The sequence below is a fragment of the Xiphophorus couchianus genome, chromosome 14 (genome assembly GCF_001444195.1).
Source record: "Xiphophorus couchianus chromosome 14, X_couchianus-1.0, whole genome shotgun sequence".
NCBI classification, from domain to species: Eukaryota; Metazoa; Chordata; class Actinopteri; order Cyprinodontiformes; family Poeciliidae; genus Xiphophorus; species Xiphophorus couchianus.
Window position 1 is genome coordinate 23,078,033 of NC_040241.1, and position 24,639 is coordinate 23,102,671.

General features: G+C 34.0%; 1 protein-coding gene and 2 long non-coding RNA genes across 6 annotated transcripts in view; 1 reads left to right on the top strand and 2 right to left on the bottom strand.

The window, feature by feature from the left end:
* LOC114156923 (V-set domain containing T-cell activation inhibitor 1-like) overlaps window positions 1-24,639 on the bottom strand; it is a 57,368-nt gene that overhangs the window by 14,644 nt on the left and 18,085 nt on the right. For 2 of the 4 annotated variants that reach the window (XM_028037542.1, XM_028037541.1), the window contains exons 1-3: window positions 19,417-19,613; window positions 17,556-17,891; window positions 17,430-17,471 (exon numbers count right to left, since the gene is read on the bottom strand). In XM_028037542.1, coding sequence (XP_027893343.1) covers window positions 17,430-17,471; window positions 17,556-17,891; window positions 19,417-19,501 — 463 coding nt within the window. In that variant the 5' untranslated portion in view covers window positions 19,502-19,613. Of the gene's footprint in view, window positions 1-17,429; window positions 17,472-17,555; window positions 17,892-19,416; window positions 19,615-24,639 lie in introns of those variants that run through there. The other 2 variants (XM_028037544.1, XM_028037543.1) reach the window with 2 other exon arrangements.
* On the top strand, window positions 2,244-3,588 carry LOC114157014 (uncharacterized). The gene is made up of 3 exons (XR_003598066.1): window positions 2,244-2,324; window positions 2,422-2,536; window positions 3,489-3,588. It is a non-coding gene; the product is annotated as an uncharacterized LOC114157014 (long non-coding RNA).
* On the bottom strand, window positions 13,089-13,480 carry LOC114157020 (uncharacterized). The gene is made up of 2 exons (XR_003598071.1): window positions 13,343-13,480; window positions 13,089-13,261 (listed from the first exon to the last, which is right to left on the bottom strand). It is a non-coding gene; the product is annotated as an uncharacterized LOC114157020 (long non-coding RNA).

Below are 24,639 nucleotides of genomic sequence, written 5' to 3' on the forward strand. Positions count from 1 at the left end.
TTAATTAGCTCTACTTCCTTAAGAAAATAAAACAAATATGGTGTTTTATAAGATAATTTATCTTTTACGATGCCAGTGTTGCCAAAATTAATAGTAAATAATAAAGACTTTGTGCTATTCTGATTTAGTAATGTATAATGTAATTTTATTAGTTGTTACCACCACGACGCCACTAGAGGCAGTAGCAAGCCCGAAAAGATGCGACTAAGGAGCAGATTTAAAAGTACACATAAAGCTACAGAATTTGTTAAAAACTGTGAGCTTCGCTGAAGTAAATAAAAGAGAGAAGTTCAAATACATGCTGAGAGTGAAAATCCTTCCTAAAGATGAAGATATATCACAGATTTCGAAAGAAAATAAAAACGGGAGACCGCGGATAATATAGGAAATAGCGCCCCCTTCACTACCGGAGTGCAGTGGTCCCATTTCCAAATAAGGTATGAGACTGACAGTGGTCCGTCCCGCCCCTTCCTGTTTGCTGCAGCGAGGTCCTTCTTGAAATTTCTACCTGTTACCAGCCATTTTTAAATGTTGGCAGGAAGACCATATTTAGGGTTGTGTGTAAATAAAAAGGTATCAGTTCGGTAGAATTTAATAGGTAATAAATTAAAGCTTTACCAAATCAGATTTGAATTTACGCGTGACTGGTGGGGATTAGAAAAGTAACAATGTGGCTTGATTAGGTTAAAAACGTAATGATTACCTCAGGAAGTATTATGTTATATTTCTACGATTGGTTTTAGAAAAACAGTATTTTTATTGCAGATGAATAATAATGAATTGTCTTAAGCTTTGCTCCTGTCACATCTTAGTTTGTGCAGGGCATGATATAAAAAAAATACACACAAAAATAAGTATTTTATTGCCTTTTAACAGTTTTCTTGTGGACATAAACTAACCTGGAAATAGGCAAACCCCCCCGTCAAATTATAAATAATAATAATTTTAAAAAAGCATTTTTAGTATCTTCAAATATGTATCCCAGTATGAATAAAATCTGAGCAATTAATTTAAAACAAATAATTTGGTGTGCTCAAGTTTTATTTTAGCTATTCAAGAATCTTATTTTTCTTAATATATAAGCTTAATTACATTATTGATAAAGTTTCAGGCTAAAAAATAGTTAAATATAACTGAATAATTTTGAAATGGAAACATTTTTCAGTTCAGTTCAGCTTCATATCCCAATGGGAAACCAGTTTCCCTTTTAGGTTTAACAGAATATTGAGGAACCTTTAAGAAGCAATGACTTTCTGTTTCACTTCTAGAGGTCAACCAATATTATCTCAAGGGCAATGAATCTCATGTTCTTACGGTCAGCGTTTATGGTACAAATCTTTGAATGCTGTTACTTTTGTTGGCTCAAAGACTATTAGATTATTAGGTAACTTTAAATCACTGGGATTCAGGACAGGCAAGAAATGACTTGAACATCTGGGTGTGAAATTGTCAAAACTGCAAACACAAGAGGTTGCAGAAGCGTATAAAAAGGTTCACATCGAAGTTTTAGGTTTTCTTTAATCAGTCACTTCATGGAAAAGAAAATACAAGAGACATATTTTGTTTTTGTCCATATATTTGTTCAGGGTGCATCAATAGCTGACAGTATAACTTATTGTTGTTTGTGAATTCTGTTTGAAGGAAACTTTCAGAAAATGCCTGAAGTGATTTGTGCATCTCAGCAAATCAAAGCTGCTCCTGGTGAAGATGTCATCTTCCAGTGTTCTGTCAGTACTGAGTGGGATGTCAGTATGTCAGTGGAGTGGACCAGACCGGATCTACGGCATGACTCAGACAAGAAGTATGTGTTGGTGTACAAATCCCAGGATGTGGACAAGAGCCTGACGATGGAGTCGTACATCGGGAGGGTGTTTCTGTTCCCTGAGGAACTACAGAATGGAAACGTATCACTAAAAATCACCAATGTGACAGTCAATGACAGTGGGAAGTATAAATGTTTTCTCCGAAGTCTGTGGAAAAGTGTAATAGTTGAACTCTTGGGTGAGTAAATGTACATGCTGAAATTTGTATTTATTTATTTATTTTTGGATAACAAATGGTTCTGACCCAAACTTTTCTATAACAGTCTCAGATGGAGAAGACAACATTTCAACGACACAGAACATAACTGGCATGGAGTCCAAAGGTAAATCATGCAACAGTTCACACTCATTGTAAAAATAGCTTTTCAATTATATATGTACAATTATTTAATCTTTTTTTTATTTTCAGTTGAATGGTATTGGTGGTTCATCTTAGCTGTTGCTGCTGCTGCCGTTGTTGTCGTCATCGTCATCGGTGGTAATTACCTCTTTATAAAATGTGTAAGTCAGACAGCAGTGAAACCCATTGCATTCTGTTTTCACCGTCCAGATGTTCATATTGATGATAAACCTCTGTTCCATTTGTAATGTTTTTCAGAACAAGAAGAAGAGTTTGAATAAACTGACTGGGCATGACTCTGGTGAAGATGAGACCAATGAGACCAGTATCCCTCTTACAACAATCACAATAAACCATCATGAAACATAAACATGTAAGTCTGATCTAAATGTTTAAATTTTTCAGTGGTTGTAGTGGCATCACGTATCTGGGCAGTAAGTTGGAAGCATAAAATAGCAAACAATGTATTTTTTATTTTTAAAATGAATCTTTCTGCATTTCTTCTATTTATCAACTGCAATCATTTTGAGTTTTAGCTGTTATTGTGGTTACAAATCAGCATGTTTTGGAAATTATCCATGTTGGCTTTCTAGTCTGTGTTTGAACATGGTTATTTTATGTAATGTTTAAAATATTGAATTAAAATATATTGAAATAAATCCCAATTTATATATTATTCCCTGTAACTTTAGCTAAAAATAAATGAAGTGCCTGTACAGCTGAATCAATGTTACGCTGCATCAAAAAAGTGGAGATAAAACAATAGGAAAGGTTGTCATCAATTAGGTTAACTGCTTAATTATTATTTTCTGTTTTTTTGCTCTTATTATTAGAGTAATATGTTTTTATATGGTTGTTTTAGAGAAGAACAAGAGCAGTGGTCACATTATTCAGCAGCATCAGGCTGACAAATAAAAAAAACTGAAGTGACATTGAATTGTTGCTTTGCACTTTAATATTATAATTTGTTTTCATTTAATTTATTGAGTTTTTTTTCTCAGGGACTTTTAATTCATTTAACTTAATTGCAGAATATTCTTGTGTTTAAGGTTAAAGTTAATGACAAATGGGTCAGTTGTTCTCATAACTGTTTTTGTTGACTATTGCTCTGTTTGAGTAATACCACTTGATTAAGCCTTTTCTAGCATTTTACACCAAAAAAAGTAACAAAAGAATTTGTAATTATCAAAACTGCAATTTCCAGATTGTACTGAGAGTGAAAAAGCTGTATTGGGACATCTCTAATATTTAGCGTATGTTAAAATGGACGGACTGCTCGCTGTGATTCAAGCTCAGGTTTTAATCTGGCCTCTTTCTGCTGACAGTTTTCATGAGAAGGATGTCAGACTGATGAATGTCTCAAGACCTCAGGATGGTTTGCATCTGTGGAGACCTGATTTCAGAGAAGAAGAAAGAAAAAAACAAAAGAAACAACCAACACTGAACTTTCTTCATCTTGTCCCAGTATTTATTATTTTCACCTGTTGGCGTCAAACAAGATCCAGGTGAATTATGACTTGGACGACACCAAAAACCAACAGTCTCTTTCTGATGCTTCTGTGAAATGTTGACATATTTTACTGTAATTTATTTAATGGTGAAGTTTAATTTGTATTAAGGTATCTTTTTAGACTTTTTTTAGCATTATTTATTTTTGTACACTTATTTTACATTCAGAGGAATTGAGGAAATTCAATTGAGCTGACTAAAAAAAATATCTTTTGTATTCAATATTGATGTCAGGAAATTTTTTAGATATTACACTAATCTGTTGAATTATTCTGTAACAGATTTATGAAGATTCAGAGATCAGTGTTATAATTTTTAAAAATATGCATGTTTCACAAATGTTACTTTTTTTTTTTAAATAATTTTTTAAAAAATGTAAATTTTTTTAATTAATCTGACAAATGCTATTTAGAAACACCTGTTATTGTAAAAGTAACATTTTGCTTGTGTATATATATATATATATATATATATATATATATATATATATATAAAATCTTAGCATTTCTTAGGAAGAAGTTATAATGGATGGTTTAACATTAGATCCAGTATCTAATGTTACTATATACTAGAAAGGTATCTAGTAACATTACTAGACATGTTAATGTTACTAGATATATCTATGTTACATGTATCTACTAACATACATATATACTGTATATGTACATGTATGTTACTAGACTTTTAATATTAAATAATGTATCTTAATTTTGGTGAATTGTTCAATTTATTTGACTCAACATTCAGAATTCAAAGTCAAAAATACTTATTGATTCCAACTTAAATGTTGTTGTAACTCATAACTACCTATAACTTTTATTTTTTATATAACTCATATTTGTATCATTGTAATGAAGACTGAAGCTGGTTCAGTTGTGGATAAACAATCACTCCAGGGTGTCGGATTAGAACAGCTGAGATATATGTTCAGGTGAGTTAGTGAAAGAAGAGAATGTCCGAGTCCAGAATTGAGCTTTACTTGTTTTTAATTAGCTCTGGAGGTTCAGCCATACATACAAGGGCACGTGTGTGTGTGTGTGTGTGTGTGTGTGGTTTCCTATAAAGATAAACAAATACAAATTATGAGAATTTATCTGTAAACCCTTTCACAAATAAACCTAATTTCCACAAATGAATAAATGTGTTAATGTCTGACTATGAGAATGTAAATAATAATTATACATAAATAGTAATAATAAACCCTGCAAATAATAGTGTCACACGATAAACATACAAGAGAAATAAGGCATTTTAATTGCAAATGGTAACACAAATAACAGCTGCAACTAATTAACCGAGCTTAATAGCTTAATGCTAAACGGCTAACTTTAGCTCTCAACAATACAAGTAAAATACAGCAAACGACCATAATATTCAACGGGACAAAGCACAACTACAGCTCTTAGACATTTACGAAACCAAACTAAATCAACAACAATATTACTTACATTCAATGGACGCAGACAATAGAAAGAGGTTATGAACGAAGTCAGCCTTGAGAGCCGCATCACTCAATACTCAGATCCATAAACAAGCTGTAACAAATATGAACATGAAGCCACCCAGTGGCTGAAATAAATTACTGCACCTAAAATACTTTGATGAAGAAAACCTAAACTAGAGGGCTGAAAACAAATAATTAACAGTCTTTTGTACAATCATTGTTGTCATGTCTTCACTGTCCAGAGACCAGCTGTCTTTATGGAGCTACTTTGTCATCTTGTTTGTTGTTTTGTTGGAGTTTGTTTGGGTGCTGCCCCTCCCTGTTTCTGATCAGCAATGGAGGCAATCACTGCTCAGGAGGATTTTATTCAACTAAACTAATTACATTTATTGCTGTGTCACACTAAACGTGACAAAGCAATAAATGTTGATGACAAATGTTGTTGTAAACTGTGATTATCATCATCATTAATCATCAAATAAGGACATCAGTCATTTATTGGACAAAGATCAGATTCTGGATCAAACTGTGTCAATAGTCGTCTTGTGACTCAGATTGTAAGCTCTATTTAGTTTTAGACAAATATCTAAATAAAGTTGATTCCTTGTTTGAATATAAAATGACTCTGTCTTATTTTGTATTTTGTTTGTGTTTTATTTTATTGCCTGTCAGTAACATTTCCAAATATAAGAAACTGCTGGTTTTCAGAATAAAGTGAGTAATCAGAGTTTTTGTTGCCTCAGGTTCAGATTTGTTTTCTATCTGCAGATGTCAGGAGACCTGCGGTCCTAAAAACACACAACAAACACTGACTTTCCTAGTTCTGTGCTAACTCTCTTCCTCTTTTATTTGGTAAGACATGCCTGACAAAAGTGTGGTGAAACTTGAAAGATCGCCACCAGATGGCGCCAAATACGTCCGTGTTCCTCAGCAGAAGAAATGCTGAACGTCTGCAGTTAAAGTTTTTGTTTTAGAAAAAAAAGATTAAACATCAAAATAAAATGTAATTTATAATTATCAAAACCACGTACTGAGCAAAGATAAAAACATAATTTTTTTCCAATAATTTTCATTTCTAATGGCCACCATAGAACCAACAAGAGCAGTGGTCACATTATTTTGGGTGCAGTCAGGGAAATTGGAGCTGTAGACTCTTAATTTCTCACAATTGGACAATATTGTAGGTTTTCCCCACCAGTAGTTGTTCCCACCATTCAGCAGCATCAGGCTGACAGATAAAAAACTGAAGTGACTTTCAATTGTTGCTTTGCACTTTAATATTATAATTTGTTTTCATTTAATTTATTGAGGTTTTTTTCTCAGGGACTTTTAATTTATTTAACTTAATTGCAGAATATTATGGTGTTTAAGGTTAAAGTTAATGACAAATGGGTCAGTTGTTCTCATAACTGTTTTTGTTGACTATTGCTCTGTTTGAGTAATACCACTTGATCAAGCCTTTTCTAGCATTTTACACCAAAAAAAGTAACAAAAGAATTTGTAATTATCAAAACTGCAATTTCCAGATTGTACTGAGAGTGAAAAAGCTGTATTGGGACATCTCTAATATTTAGCGTATGTTAAAATGGACGGACTGCTCGCTGTGATTCAAGCTCAGGTTTTAATCTGGCCTCTTTCTGCTGACAGTTTTCATGAGAAGGATGTCAGACTGATGAATGTCTCAAGACCTCAGGATGGTTTGCATCTGTGGAGACCTGATTTCAGAGAAGAAGAAAGAAAAAAACAAAAGAAACAACCAACACTGAACTTTCTTCATCTTGTCCCAGTATTTATTATTTTCACCTGTTGGCGTCAAACAAGATCCAGGTGAATTATGACTTGGACGACACCAAAAACCAACAGTCTCTTTCTGATGCTTCTGTGAAATGTTGACATATTTTACTGTAATTTATTTAATGTTGAAGATTAATTTGTATTAAGGTATCTTTTTAGACTTTTTTAAACATTATTTATTTTTGTACACTTATTTTACATTCAGAGGAATTGAGGAAATTCAGTGGAGCTATTTAAAAAAAACAATCTTTGTATTCAATATTGATGTCAGGAAAATGTTTACATATTACACTAATATGTTGAATTATTCTGTAACAGAGTTATGAAGATTCAAAGATCATTATATTTTTTTAAAATATGCATTTTTCAAAAATGTTACATATTTTTAAAAAATTATTATTTTTAAAAAATGTTACATATTTTTAAAAAATTATTTTTAAAAAATGTTACTTTTTTAAAATAATCTGAAGAATGCTATTTAGAAACACCAGTTTTTGTAAAAGTAACATGCTGCGCATATATATGTATATATACACACACACATATACATATATATATATATATATATATATATATATACATATATCTTAGCATTTCTTAGGAAGAAGTTATAATGGATGGTTTAACATTAGATCCAGTATCTAATGTTACTATATACTAGAAAGGTATCTAGTAACATTACTAGACATGTTAATGTTACTAGATATATCTATGTTACATGTATCTACTAACATACATATATACTGTATATATACATGTATGTTACTAGACTTTTAACATTAAATAATGTATCTTAATTTTGGTGAATTGTTCAATTTATTTGACTCAACATTCAGAATTCAAAGTCAAAAATACTTATTGATTCCAACTTAAATGTTGTTGTAACTCATAACTACCTATAACTTTTATTTTTTATATAACTCATATTTGTATCTTCATGTTTTGGTTTGTTTTTCCTTTGACTGGCTGCTAATAACAGGACAAACAGGTTGGCTTAGACAAAATGGCCGCTCTGCTTCCTGCTCCATCTTAAATTTGTTCAGGTAAAACATCTCAGGTCTGAAAACACATATTGAACTTAGCATGAATAATACAAAATACAACAATGATTTAAAGGGTTTTTATTTACAAGAGTCAAAGCTTAACATCAGTTCACATTAAACAACAAAAACATTTATTGATACACTAAACAAAACAAAGAATTTAAAACACACAAAAAGAAAATATTTTTCTAATTTCTTTGGTTTAGAGGAGCATGATTACTAGTAATGTGACATTTCAGTCAGTTTGCTCAATCACCAACTCACAGTCTGTTTCTCACCTCTATACAAACTCATTAGTACTTAAACTAATTCTTCATATTTTAAGTAATATGAAGAAAGTGCAAATCTCCCTAAAAATCCCACTAATCATCTTGACCAGCATCCACTGTCTTTGTGTTTATTATTTATTTGTTTATTATATATAAACAAATAAACAAAATCATGACTGCACTGGAAATACACCAGATGTCAGATATTTAGCTCAAACATAACAGCTAATCTCAACCTACTAGTAATCATAAAATCATTCATCAAGTTTATTTGTATAGTTGGAATAAACTTCAGCATCAAGTTCATTTCAAGCTGCTTTTCCTCATAAAAACACAAAAGTACAAAGTCATAGAAACAGTCAACAATGGAAACGTTACATTTTGTCCAGAGCCATCGCTGCACATTTCATTTCATTTTTAATGTTTCCAAAGCAGCTCTTAGCAGGAGGCTTTTAGTCTAGATCTAAAGTGTTTCGGCTGTTTTGCAGTTTTTTGTAGGTTTGTTCCAGATTTGTGGTGCATAGATACTGAATGCTTCTTCTCCATGTTTGGGTCTAATTCTGGGGATGCACAGCAGAATCAGAACCAGAACCTGAGAGGTCTGGAAGGTTGAAACAACAGCTGTTTAAGCTTGATAAGTAAACATCAGTCAGTGTATTTATATGACAGGTTAGCAGCACTGATGTCTTTTAAAATTATCCCCTTTAGAGTTTTTGCATTAAAACATTTTATTAGTCTGAGGAAAAAGCAAATAAAATAATCCTGATGCTTATTTTCATGATAGGAATTTCACTCTTCTTTTCTAAAGTCGAAAAACAAACAAATGAATTTGACAATCTTTCATCTTTTCTGTTTTTCGTTCTCAGGCTAGAAGCAAAATAAAAATGTATCTGATGTGATTTTCCCATGTCAGTTTAGTAGAAAGATTGTTATGTTTGTATTTACTCTGGATGATGAATGTTGGAAAGCATCAACATCTCAGATGTTTTTTCAAGTAAATAAATAAATTCTCCCTCCCAGCATGAACCACTTTGTGTTCCTGTGTCAGATTTTCTTCTAAAAATCTGTTAGATGTCAGAATGTTACATCCAGGTAGCAGAAAACTTTACAGTTTAGGATTTATGTTTTTTTTCTTTTCTCTGTTTTCTGATAATAAAAAATCTGCTCACCAGGGGGTCAAAACAACAACATTGTCTAAAATTACAATTTAATAGCTGCTCATCAACACAGTTGAATTAGTTCATCTCAGGATTCAAAGACAGTTTCATTGTTTGCTGGTAAAACCTACACAGACATAAACAATATACAAATGTAAACATACACAGTATATGCCCTGCATTAATCTCTGAAAGTTTCTCCCTGAGATGAAACTTTGCTAAAAAAAGTGCATAGAGTTTATCCACAAACAGGTTTATATATATTAATAAATCTAAAGGTTTTCTTCTGTGCATGTTTAATGTTGATCTGATGATCTGCAGGTTTGTGTCTTTCATATATGAAAACTGTGTTGACTTGTCTTATCTTGAGGTCTGTTTATCTGCAATTAGGTTGCAGCTCAGAAACTTCACTACTTGTTCCAAAGTTTTACTTTAAAATTTGACGACTTTGTCATAAAATGCAGGAATAAGGTCAATAATTTGGGTTTGTGGTTCAATCCTTCTCTTTTAAGAGGTAACAAGGACCAGCTTTGATCATCTCTAAACTTAAATGTTTTTAGGTGAATTTAAAAGTTTTATCATTTAAAAATGCAGATGTTCATATCCACCCATTTTTGTCTTCATGCATTGACTCCTGCAATTCTCTGCTTTCTGGGTTACTGAGGAAAAGTTTTATGGATCTGCAGATGGTTCAAAACGTGGCTGCTTGTATTTTACCAAAACCAGGAAATATTTTCACATCTTTTCAGGCCCCAAAATCTTTACTTTGTAGAAAGTATTTTGTTTGTTTTTTGTTTTTATTTTGTAAGTTGTTACAAAAAATCCTGCATTGATAAGTTTTTACAGTTTCTTTTATGCAGCTATTGAAAATGAATTTCAGTTTCATTTCCCTTTTTCTGGGCAGAGAATCAAAGTGTGAAATAGAGGAACAGCTTCAATCTCTCCAGAAAGGTTTGAGTTGCAACCCAGGGAGCCGCCATGTTGGATTTAGATATTGGCTAATTGAAAAACCTGTTTTTTAAAATAAGAGCCATTTGATTTCTGAGATGTTAGTAGGAACTATAAAGTATAAAAAGCACAATTTTATTCACAGTCTTTAACTTTGCAGCAGCCATTTATTCCTACATTAAACAGCCATTTTAAGTCAGGCTCAGTTCAAGCTGATGTATTTAAAAAAGGCTCATCGGTTTGAAACTATAAATGTCAAATGGACTAATCTCAACAGAACACTGGCCCAAATTAAGTGACTCTGGAAGCCTGAAGAGTTTGATTTACTTCACCATAAATCAACGTTTCTCAGCCTTGGACTTTGGACTCATTGTCCTGCATTTTCTCCCTGCTTCCATGTACCTGACTGAAATGAACAGGTGATTCATTTACCAGGTCCAGGCTATAGAAGCTCAGCTCTAAGCCTCCACTGAGTCCAGAAATATGAGACATTTCTTTCTGTTCTGATCTTATAGTTTGTGTTTGTATGGTTTGTGTTTCCCCCATGGTGACTCATCACCAATCATGTGGCAAAGCTAATTATGAACACAGTCTTTACGCTGACCAGACCATAATACATATTCATCAACAAAACTTCTCTACCTCCTCAAGCTGAGTGTCTGGAATGAAAAAGTCACTTCAGCTGGTTTACAAGATAAAGTTAGTATTTGATCTGTTGTGTCTATGGGCCTATTTTCAAAGTAATTGATGAATTTCTAATTTTCTTTAATTTTCTATGTTAATAAATAACCCATAATAACATATTTTAATAACAATCTTACATCATGTAAGTACAAGGATGCTTATAAAAAAATATATAGTATCAAAATTTTCTTTTTTGCACATTTTTAAGGTTTTAGTTTTAAGGAGGGAATAGTAAATATACACCACTACTGGATGTGGTAGAAAGGATGAACTAATGAATTCACTGCTGATTCATAAATTGAAAAACTATTCAGCAAGTCATAATAAAATCCATAAATATTTGGTCATTTATGTAACAAGAGTGTGAGCGTTAAAGATAAGATTCACTGACAGAAATGAAATTAAAAACCTTTTGTTGGCACAAGCTGGGGATCAAGTCTGTCAACTTTTGCATGTACAGTGAACCCTCGTTATTTCGCGGTTCACCTTTCACGGTCCCACTGCTTCACAGATTTCCACCTGCGTTGTGTTCTGCATTCTGATTGGCTAAAAAGTCTCTCCGCTTCTTCTCTACCTGTGTGTCAACAACGTTGCGGTTTAATATGTACACATACGTAAAACAGCTTGCCATATTTAACATAATCGATGGTGGCATGTCGGTTTATAAGAATCTTTTTGCCCAGAAGAAAAAAGAGCGACAACAGCTACCGATAACTATGTTCTTCTCTCGACAAAACACACCTGCACCGCGGGCTTTAAAAAAACAAAAACCGCTACATAGAGGAGTCAGGCTGCAGCGGCTCAGTCAGAAGAGCTGTGAAATACACGAGAGTCACTATTTGTCCTACTGTACTTTTTTTTTTTTCATAATCATTTTTCATTTTCTCCCGTTCTAATCCAATGACTCGGGTCGCGGTGAGGCGGCGCTGATCTCTGCAATTTGAAGCCTTCAGTTCGTATTGATGATTAAATTTATTATTTTACAGTACAGTAGTTATTTGTAAAAAAATAACAACAAAAAAATACGTTTGTACAGTACTTTTATTTGTTAAATGTTTGGGCCTGTAAAAAGGTTTTGTTCTTTGGTTTCAATGTATTATGGAGTATTTTATTCTATAATAATTGTAAAAAAAATAAAGGTAACTACTTCACGGATTTTGCCTGTTGCGGGTTCTTTTTGGAACGTAACCGCCGCGAAAAACGAGGGTTCACTGTACTAAAAAATACTTTTCAAGACAAATCAGTTTTCAAAAGCTGAGTAAGACTCTAAACTACAGAAACAGCTATGGACATAAACTGTTCTTTTTTAACTTACATGATTCTTCATCCGTTTTTTATCTAAAAAAAAGATGATTAAACCTTTGATCTAATTAATATGAAGGATTTGCTTTTGGGTTTAAGTCAGACAGTTTTTCTATTATTCACAGTTCTACACATGTAACAGTTTTCATACCAACAAGAGGTTGAAGAGATTTCAGATCAGGATGATGATTCACACATTTTGGTTTGATTATCCCAGGTTCTGTAAAGGCATTCCTTCATCTCCATCTCCTTGGTTACCATTTCCTCTGTGATCTATGAAACACAAAACAATGTTTTCAATAACATCATCTTCTTCTGATTGTTTGATATCCCAAAGTTACATTATTATTAAGATGGCTTGAATAAAAACTGAATTTTGTCATTTTTAGTTTTTCAAAAGAAAATTATCATCAATCAGCAAAAAATAAATTAAATTAAAGCAGTAAAGTTTTGACTGTTTCTGAAATTATTTGTCTTTTATTTGTTCCCAGATTCTTGTTGGCAAAAATAAGATAATCCAGAAACTGAAGCATATTAAAATAAAAATGTAAACATAGTCATATTAAATTGAATATATAATGTATATTCAGATGAGGCTTGTCAGAATAAAAGAACCTTTTAAATATAACTTTCATTAAGGTAGAAGAGATGTCTTTCATTAAACTCTACTTTCTTTTATTTTAATTGGTCTGATGTAATTATAATATTAAACATGTTTTAATTGGCTTTAAGCTTCTCTGTTGAAGAAAACACAACAAAGAAGAGAAAATCTGAGTTATGTGTTTGCAATTTTTAATAGATTTATTTATATCATTTTATGAATGAATGTTGTTGGATTTTGTTTTCTTGATTCTTGGCTGTTTTTCTTTAGTGTTGTCCAGATCCGGGGCCACAGGTTGGTCACCTCTGGTCTAAACCTTCATATCACTGTTCAGGTCAGTGGGAAAGCTGGTGAGCCAGGAGTAAACCAGTCAGGTCACCAGTTCATTGCTGCTACATCAAATTATCTAGTCAGTCAGATTCAGTCACCAACAAGGAAGTTCAGTTTCCTGGTTTGATGCTCAGCTGTGATGTTCAGTGACTGCAGTCCTGCTTAGTTTATCAATGAGCAGGAAAATAAAAAAGTAAAGAATCAATATAAGTTAATTATTACATAATTGTTCCATTTCCATACCTCCATCATTTCTCCTTTGTTCATTTTGAGACTTGTTGCAGCAGCGTGGAAAAACTGTACACAACAGAAAGTAAACAACAGTGAATATTTAGCTTAACAATATAAATGAGTGACAATATTTAATTCTCCTTAACAGTTTTTGTCTGGTAAAAATGTTTCATCAACCTGGGCAGGCAGAAAGGCTACAATAAACAACAAAGACCTAAAAGAGAAAAAAGTTACTCATAATAATTTGGTTTCTTGTTTTGCTTTTCTTTTCAGACAAACACCAACAGATATTGATAAATATGTGAAAACTGCATAACTTTTCTTATACATGTTTATCCAGACAGCTCCATGTTTCTGAGTTTTACTTCTCTTCAGCTTCAGATCAGTTTTTGCAAATTATTAAAAACTATAATTTTCTATCAATTGGAAACATGCATTTATGGAGAGAATCATTAATTCACCAAAATCCTGCAAGACTTACAAAGACAATGACTGACTTACTTTGTTCACCTCTGTGGCGACGTACAACACAGTATGTGATGAAGGCGAGGATGATGAGTGCTCCAACAACAACACCACCAATAACTCCAGGTTCAGGTCCTGTGACAAAAAAGAAAAACAGGTTTTTAAAATTCCGCTTCTGAATATTTTGAATTCAATTTTGCATATTTTTGTTTTATTAATGAGATCAAAGTTGTGAACCAACAGTCACCTCATCATTCAGGGGCCACCATTTACTGCACCACACACACACACACACACACACACACACACACACACACACACACACACACACACACACACACACACACACACACACACACACACACACACACACACACACAGATGAAACCAGAACCTTTTTATTTTTACTGTCTGACTCTAAATTGTATGAAACCTTTTTTTAGTTTAGTTAGAAGGAACAAAAGCTAAACTTTTGTTTGTTAAATGCCACTTTATTACTTTTCTTACATTTAGAAACTTTCATATTAATGTTCCTAGATGATGTCATAACTGTGTATAATCTTAAAGATTAATTCACATCCTCTTATTTCAAAGTAGGTCCAGTTGTGGATGTAAAACAAAAGTTAAAGAAACATTTTCTTCAAAGGCAGGAAGATTAAATCAGGATGGAGGAAAAACTGGATTTCCACTAGTTTGGTTCTTTCTTTGGTTCCTTTGTTCCAGATTTCTGAAGATGGCATGTTGATTTATTCAAATAATATTAATCAAATATTCACACCATAGAAATGCCATCATGTGTTCAGGAAGGAGAATAGTTTTAGTCATTCTTTGTTATTTACTCCAACAATTGTGCAAGGAAATGTGATTAACCTGATAATTAAATTATATATTTAGAGGTCAAATCAACCAGTTTATTGAGAAACAAAACATTTTACTAATTTATCCACATTTATCCACAAGTAAAATACTAATTTATTCAAGACAGTTATTGGCTCCCTTATTGTCTGAGTAAGTAAAGATACAAACATTGATGGACTGAAGTTGTTTAAAGTATTTCCAGTCATGCTGACCTGTTAAAGCTCTCCACACTGCAGACACATTCACCCATTCACTCTCACTAACACACACACACACACACACACACACACACACACCCACACACACACAAACACACACACACACACACACACCCAGTTATACACCTATTTGCAGATCAATAGGTATTTAGGAGTTATCTGCCTTGCCCAAGGGCACATCAACATGTGACCAGGGGAAACAGGAAGACAACAACTGTATCCACTGAGTCACAGTCGCTGTGCCAGTAACATCTGATTATCAGTTGTTAAGATATTTACCTCCAGAATGTTTGTCGGGGTTTTCATTTTCTTTTCCATCAACTGTTGAGGAATCACATTAAGTGTTAAAGATATCAACATTTTTATCTATTTTATCTTAAATGATTCTGAATCAATAAAGCTCACCAACAACCAGAGTAACATGTTTCTCTTCTGGCTTATTATGAACAGGCAGACGGCGAACACTGCACATGTAAATCCCTTCATCGTTCTTAGTTACGTTGGACAACTTGAGAGAAATGTCACCGAGTTCAAGCATTGTATGGTTGAGATAAGTTCGATCTTTGTATCTGTCGTCTTGAGATTTTTGGTCATCAGCTTCATGGCGGAACAAGTGAACAGTTTTACTGGAGTTGAAAATCCATTCGACTGTAGCACTGCTTGCGTTAAGTTCCACAAGACATGGTAGAATAACGTCGGATCCCACTTGTGCTTTTATTGGCTTTTCAAGTTGATATTCTCCTGGAAAGATAAACAATGCTTTTAAAATGACTGCACTCCTGATGATGTTCAGTTTGTTGCTCAACTATTATCCTTTAAATGCTTACAGTTGTGAAAACTGTTGGGACAACACAGTATTATTGAGTTCTTTCAAAATAAAAGCTCACATTTTTTCAGTTTTGTTTTTGTTTGTTCACAAATTGATGTCTAGTCATTATTTTATCAATCTCTGGAAAATAAAACAAGAAAATACTAATTTAATTAAAATAAATATCAACATTTTACCAGAAGAAAAAGTAGCAGCTATCCCATAACAGCTGGTGTTAAACCTGTTATAAAGGACAGGTATTTCCATAACTGCTAAAACCTGGAAAGCAGAGGCCTTATCTGATTTATTGATCAGAGTTTCTCCAAACCTTCAGTTTTAGTGAAGAGATCAGTTCCAGCAAACTGATCCATGGAAAGATCAGAGACAAATGAATCACACAGTCATTGTGAGGAGCAAAGATCGGCCTGTCATGTTTCGTGTTTTTCTGTGTGTTTATTTCGAGTTTTCTGAGTCTCCGTGTTGTCCTGTTCTCCCCTCGATTACTCCCAGGTGTTTCTCATTCCCTGATTACCCCCTGTGTATTTAGTGTCACCTGTGTGTCTGTGTCTCTGTCAGGTCCTCATCTAATGTGCAAATCAGTCCTTCGTGTGTCCAGTCGAAATATCAGTTTGCTACCGACGTTGAGCCCTGGCTTCCGCTCAGTCGTGCTGCCTGTGTTTGTGGACTTTTCTGGATTTTGTTCATTAAATCTTTGAAATGTAAGGTGCGTTACAAATAATATGTATTATTATTATTATTATTATTATTAATAAATCTTCATTATTCATCTAACCTGGTTCCATCTGCGTCTGCCTCACAACCTACACCGCATGACATGGCCTTTATGGTCTAATTTAACAAGATGAGCCACTGATCAATTTATTGATGACTGTTACATTTTGAAATAATAAAAACAGATTTCTAATTCAAGAACTTGAACCTCAATCAATAAAAACAAAAATCTAAAGAGGGTCATTAACAAGTTAACATCAGTAAAGGTGTGAAGCTGTGGACAGAGAAAGAGCAGAGCTGTATGGGAGACTGAGGTAAGTTAAGTCACCACTTCCTGCTGGGAAACTAAAAAACGTCTTTGATCATCAAATAGTTAGCAGGAAGGCATCATTTAACAAAGTCTGTGCAGGTAAGAACTTCATGGATAAACTTCTTAAAAATGTGTTTCACTCCTTAAAAACATGCTGGATTATAATGAAAGGACTGCTCCAAGACCACCACCACCAGTAACAACAACACCCCAAAATCCACGATGGCGTTTGGTGACAAAAAAGAAAAACAGGTTTATAAAATTCCGTTTTTGAATCTTTTGAATTCAATTTTGCATATTTTTGTTATATTAATAAGATCAAAGTTGTGAACCAACAGTCACCTCATCATTCAGGGGTCAACATTTACTGCACCACACACACACACACACACACACACACATTCATACACCTATATGCAGATCAATAGGTATTTAGGAGTTATCTGCCTTGCCCAAGGGCACATCAACATGTGACCAGGGGAAACAGGAAGACAACAACTTTATCCACTGAGTCACAGTCGCTGTGCCAGTAACATCTGATTATCAGTTGTTAAGATATTTACCTCCAGAATGTTTGTCGGGGTTTTCATTTTCTTTTCCATCAACTGTTGAGGAATCACATTAAGTGTTAAAGATATCAACATTTTTATCTATTTTATCTTAAATGATTCTGACTCAATAAAGCTCACCAACAATCAGAGTAACATGTTTCTCTTCAGAGAGATCAGGCAGACGGTGAACAAAGCAGCTGTAAATCCCTTCATCGTTCTTAGTTACGTTGGACAACTTGAGGGAAATGTTACCAAGTTCAAGCATTGTATGGTTGAGATAAGTTCGACCTTTGTATCTGTCGTCTTGAGATTCTCGGTCATCAGCTTCATTGCGAAACAAGTGAACAGTTTTACTGGAGTCGAACATCCACTCGACTGCAGCGTCTCTCACGTTAACTGGGGGCTTCACAAGACATGGTAGAATAACGTCGGATCCCACTTGTGCTTTTATTGGCTTTTCAAGTTGATATTCTCCTGGAAAGATAAACAATGCTTTTAAAATGACTGCACTCCTGATGATGTTCAGTTTGTTGCTCAACTATTATCCTTTAAATGCTTACAGTTGTGAAAACTGTTGGGACAACACAGTATTATTGAGTTCTTTCAAAATAAAAGCTCACATTTTTTCTGTTTGGTTTTTGTTTGATCACAAATTGATATCTAGTCATTTTATCAATCTCTGGAAAAGAAAACAAGAAAATACTCATTTAATTAAAATAAATATCAACATTTTACCAGAAGAAAAAGTAGCAGCTATCCCATAACAGCTGGTGTTAAACCTGTTATAAAGGACAGGTATTTCCATAATTGCTAAAACCTGGAAAGCAGAGGCCTTATCTGATTTATTGATCAGAGTTTCTCCAAACCTTCAGTTTTAGTGAAGAGATCAGTTCCAGCAAACTGATCCATGGAAAGATCAGAGACAAATGAATCACACAGTCATTGTGAGGAGCAAAGATCGGCCTTTATGGTCTAATTTAACAAGATGAGCCACTGATCAATTTATTGATGACAGTTATATTTTGAAATAATAGAAAAAGATTTCTAATTCAAGAACTTGAACCTCAATCAATGAAAACAAAAATCTAAAGAGGGTCATTAACAAGTTTACATCAGTAAAGGTGTGAAGCTGTGGACAGAGAAAGAGCAGAGCTGTATGGGAGACTGAGGTAAGTTAAGTCACCACTTCCTGCTGGGAAACTAAAAAACGTCTTTGATCATCAAATAGTTAGCAGAAAGGCATCATTTAACAAAGTCTGTGCAGGTAAGAACTTAATGGATAAACTTCTTAAAAAATGTGTTTCACTCCTCAAAGTGAATTCAGTTCTTCATAAGTTTCATGAGGATTGTCCTTGGACTATAATAGATATTGTTATATTTGTTTTATATATCATATTTATAAGGTTTATTATCTCATAAACATCATTTGATAAAAGATAAAAATGGAGCATTTTGGCTTTGAGCACAAATAAATTCAAAATGGTAGCTTTGGAATAAGTTCAGCCATTTCTATGGATGGAGTAAGTGTGTTTTTTTAGGTTTACAGCACAACATAATCCATACTCAGGATAAATTAAGACATGACACATTTTTTCTACAGGCTGTATTATCGAAGCAGTTATCTTTACACTCTTTCTAAATGTTTGAGGAGGTACAACATCCTGAAACTCAGATATACATGTTTGCGACCAGACTAAGGTTGTCTTGATAGCGGCTCATCAACTGGCTGCTGCAGATTTGCGACACTATCTTTGAAATTAATTATTAGTTTATTTGTGCGCCTTTGCGGACACGAAACATCTATGAAAATATGGAGAGCGAGAGCCGGAACTAAACTGCTGAACCAAACTTCCTGGATATCAGAGTAATTCTGGGTTTGATACGCACCTGTTTATTGTAAATATAGGCAAGTTTAGTAACTTTTAGTGTTGTTTTGAGATATAACCGCTACGCTGTGTACAGTACTGGGAGGAAACGAGGAGACAAAAACTGAACGTACCTTGAACTGCGACGGGCAGTAAACTGATCAGCCAGAAGAGAACCGGAAAACATCTCATGATGTGTTCCTGTCTGATGAAGAGCATATTTCTGATTTTATTTTCAGTATTTAATGAAGATTTGATAAGTAGAAGTAATGGCCGAGATGTCTTCGAGTCAAAAAGTGAAATAATACTTTCTCTTTCATTTGTGTGTGTGGGGGAGGAGCGGGGTGTGTGTGCTCTCATAGTCCCGGAAGCTTCAAAGCTTTTAATATTGTTAATTAAGGAAGCGGGATAGCAGTCATATAGTCTGCATGTTAATTTATTATTTAATCCTCAGTATAAACATTGAGACATAGATCATCATCAAGCAGTACAACTAGAAATGGGCTATTTGAAGCCAGGAATCAGGGGGGAAGCACCGATGCGTCGGCGCATGCGTCAAGTCCTTAGACCAAACCCAGTGTCGTATTGTTTTCAGCAAGTCACGTGACCGATACAGGAAGTGTTTCTAAATGACACTGATGCACCAAACTGTGTTTATATGGAAGCGAATCTGTCAGCGGGATGAACTTGGATGCATTTGCCAAAATAATTCTTGATCTTTTACGTTACAGCGTCAACTATGGAGCCTGAAGGTAAACAAAAGATTCGTAGTTTGGGACCATTTTAATCTTATGTCAGAAAATAAGGTATTGATTATCACTTAGTTGTTGTTTCATCCGATTCTTTTCAGTTTCTACTGGATCTGAATCCCAATTCAGCTGAAATTGACTCTTAGTTTACTTTCATATTATGTTCTGCAGGTTAAGTTTTGCATGTTTCTACTTTGAAATTATACATTTCACAATTTTATTCTTAAATTACCCTCCATAAATAAAAATCTTTAGACAGATAAAAGGAAAATAAAGACAATCCCGCTATAAATAAATACAAAAAAGACATTTCCAGCAAAACAAACACATCCATGAAAATCTGCGTACAAAATATAAAAGAAAAAAATTAAATGTATATGAACAATATGCAGTGTCACTAAAATCAGTTTTATTTAAATAAATCCACCTCCTTAATGCTGAGTCATTATAGGGCATCAGAATGAAGTCGCAGATACACCTGGATAAACTCAGGTATTCAGCCGTTCTACAAATTATTCAGTTGCTTTTTATAAATTATTTTATATAAATGTATTGTTTACTTCATTTTTTTCTACAGCAGGAGAAGTTGTGTCAAAAACACGGAACAGACTAAATTTCAAAATATTAGAAAAAACTTTTTTTAAATGAAAATTTGTGAAAAAAAAAAAAACTGTCCACAATCATCCTCATTCCAAACACGTTAACTTTCATTTTCGTCACCTGGTTCATGTTCACATTATTTATTGACTGTGTCGAAGAATATAAAATATATTTTGAATTTAACTGAAGATATAACATAATACAATACATAATATATAATAAAATAAAATGACTTAAATCTTATTGTATAGACTAGGCCATCAAATCAGTCTGTGAACTACGTTGCCTGTAGAGATTTTTAATGTCCAGCAGGTGTCAGTATTCAGTGACAGTATCGACACAGTATCAATACAGTTTTCCTTTGGGTCAAAACGATACATGACGCCTCATTTACCCATCACTAGTGAATAGACAGTGATGAGGAGAGTGTATTGCAAAAACCATAAGTATAACTGATGCCTGTAAGAGAAGTAGCATCTAGCAGCATTAATAAATTATTATTATAAGTCTGTTAGGTGGATCTGTTTGCAGTATTTGTTTGTTTTTGTAAAAAATTAAAAGTTTGATTTAAATATTATAAAAAAATAAGAATGTTTGCTTTCATAACAGAACAAATAGATTATTTAAGGAAGTAAAAGCCTCTCATATAGGGAACATTTAATGCAAAATGATTTATTATAAAACTTCCTTATTTGCCAAGTAATGTTAGTATATGGGGCTGCAGATGGTCATAAATGAAGATGTTTGGGAGCTGTGGCTCTTCTTTGGGATCCTAACATGTAACCTTTCCATCAATATCCTCAGTAAGAGAGAACAACTTTCTGTATCTGATATATACAGACTTACAGAAGTGAAACTACAGAGCTCTCTGGTTTCAGATACTTATCTACAGACCCATCATTAGGTAGGGACAGATGTATAAAATATGTGAAAATAAACTCATTTTATTGCAAAACAAAAATTTTCAAGGGGAAATTCTTGTTTTGCAATTAAACCCTGAGAAAATTTTGAAATTTTAAAATTCTGAAATTCTGAGCTGGAGCAGGTCTCACACACAGAGGATCACAACCAGTTTCTCCTCAACTACCCCTCACTTCCAGCACTCAGTGAGTCTACACACTCATCCAGCATCAACATCCGTCCTCTGAGACACTTTGAGGACGTGGCAGCAGCTGTTGCCGAGCTCAGAGACAAACTAAAGGACATCCTGAGAGACACATGGACAAACATTGAACTGAAGGTCACTGAAGTGGATGTTCAACCATCAGAACCAGAACCAAAGACCAGAGATGGATTCTTGAAACTTTTAAAAATTATCACTCTGGATCCAAACACCCTAAACAGATTTCTAATTTTATCTAAGGGGAAAAGAAAGGTAACATTTGCAAACCATAAACAGTCTTATCCTGATCATCCAGACAGATTTGATGGTTTTTGTTATCAGGTTCTGAGTACAGAGAGTCTGACTGGACGTTGTTACTGGGAGGTGGAGTGGAGAGGAGGAGGATCTGTAGCCGTTTCATACAAGAACATCAGCAGAACAGAAAGACTAGGATCCAATGACAAATCCTGGTCATTATATTGTGACACAAACAGTTACACATTTTATCACAACAACATTAAAACTCCACTAGAACGTCCAGTTTCCTCCAGAATAGGAGTGTACCTGGATCATATAAAAGGTATTCTGTGTTTCTACAGCGTCTCTGAAACTATGACTCTGATCCACAGAGTCCAGACCAGATTCACTCAGCCTCTACATGCTGGGATTAGACTTTACTTCTCATTTTCCTGTCCTGACGGATCCTCTGCTGAGTTCATTAACCCAGAATAATCAGCAGTGATTTGAGGTCCAATTGGTTAAAATGTGTATTTTAGTTTCCATTATTGTTTTGGAGAGATCATTGTTGTCATGTCTTCACTGTCCAGAGACCAGCTGTCTTTATGGAGCTACTTTGTCATCTTGTTTGTTGTTTTGTTGGAGTTTGTTTGGGTGCTGCCCCTCCCTGTTTCTGATCAGCAATGGAGGCAATCACTGCTCAGGAGGATTTTTATTTAACTAAACTAATTACATTTATTTCTGTGTCACACTGAACGTGACAAAGCAATAAATGTTGATGACAAATGTTGTTGTAAACTGTGATTATCATCATCATTAATCATCAAATAAGGACATCAGTCATTTATTGGACAAAGATCAGATTCTGGATCAAACTGTGTCAATAGTCGTCTTGTGACTCAGATTGTAAGCTCTATTTAGTTTTAGACAAATATCTAAATAAAGTTGATTCCTTGTTTGAATATAAAATGACTCTGTCTTATTTTGTTTGTGTTTTATTTTATTGCCTGTCAGTAACATTTCCAAATATAAGAAACTGCTGGTTTTCAGATGAGAATAAAGTGAATAGATTGATAAATCTATGTTGGGATAAACAGATTAATAAGTTGGTCTCTACATAACTGTCCAACTCATAAACAGGAGGACTAATTGTTTACATTGATTTCCCCACTTCTCCCTCATCATCAGCCATCTTTATTTTACAAAACATTGGCCTGAATATTATACCTGTCAAGTTGTAACCACAGTTAAACCGTCCCACCACTCCATCCTATGTTCAATATCCCTTACATTAGAAGACTGGTTTACAAGAAATCTAAAATAATTACTTTTCAACCACTTATAAAGCAGAATTAGTTGTTCAGAATGTGATAGGCCTACCTTTGTTGACAAATGCTGGATATTTGCATGTAAATTGTATAATAGAGCCTAAATGAAAACACAAAAGGCATTTGAAGAGCATTTATGTGCATATTCATGAACCATATCTACATGATATAATTCCTTTGAGTGCCATTTCAGGCAGAAATTGCATTTCACTGGGCAGAAAAGGGCAAACAAGACGAACCTTTGTTGTAACCGTGGCCATAAAACTGTCATTGATGTAAACATAATTTGTCTTTAAGAACTAAACGACCAAGAAAGTCATTCAAAACAGCTCAAATCAGTCTGAGGGTGCTGCGGCGACGCGCTTCCTCGCGGGGGCGCGCCCAATCTCAACCAACCAGTCAGCTTGCTTAGCCTTAGGCACAACACCTGGTTTGTTTGTTCTTGCAGGTACAGACAGCCTGAGTGGCTGTTCTCGCGAGGCTAGTGTCAGAAGTACAATACAATTGTAGACTCATTTCGAGAACAGCTTCAGACCGGCAGAAAGAAAACACGTGTCTACAACAACCACTAACACTACATTGGGATGACCCTTTTCAAGAAAAACTTAATTTTAGGAGGGATCCTGGCGATTTTTTTTACTTTTCTGGAAACATTTGGCGGTAAGTAAAGCTTTTTTAACCAACTGTCAGTGAATCGGTTTGGGCTGTTATAATTCACATTTCGACATATTTACCATTCTACACTACCTAGAATGTTGGTTATCTAAAAACTAATTATTGACCTCCTTTTTTTCTACCGTATATCAGTAGTGACGTAACACGTTTTGGAAAGGACGATCTGAAAATTATACAAGCTTTGTCGCCTGCATTACTCTTACTGGAAAGGTCGATGCACATTTCTATCGATACTTGTAAATCTAACTAAAAAGTAAACTTCAAGTGATGAGTTCAGTCGATTGCGTCTAAATCAAGGGGAGTTTAGCTTTTCCAAAATTCAACTTCCAGAAAGTTCTAGAAACTTCCAAGTACTGTTTCCTCGCTCCAGCAAACAGAAAGGGGCGGGGACAGACCACTGTCAGTCTCATACCTTATTTGGAAATGGGACCATTGCTTTCCGGAAGTGAAGAGGGCGCTATTTCCTATATTAATTAAATGAGATAAACAATTATTTTATACATTATAAATAATATCTTTATATTTCCATTAATCATAGGAGGAACAAAAGAAATAAGGAGACATGAACAACAACATGATCATCTATAATAAAAATACCATTTGCAATGTATACATAAGAAATTTAACTGAGCAAAAGTCAATAACAAACAAATGAATTAGGTACAC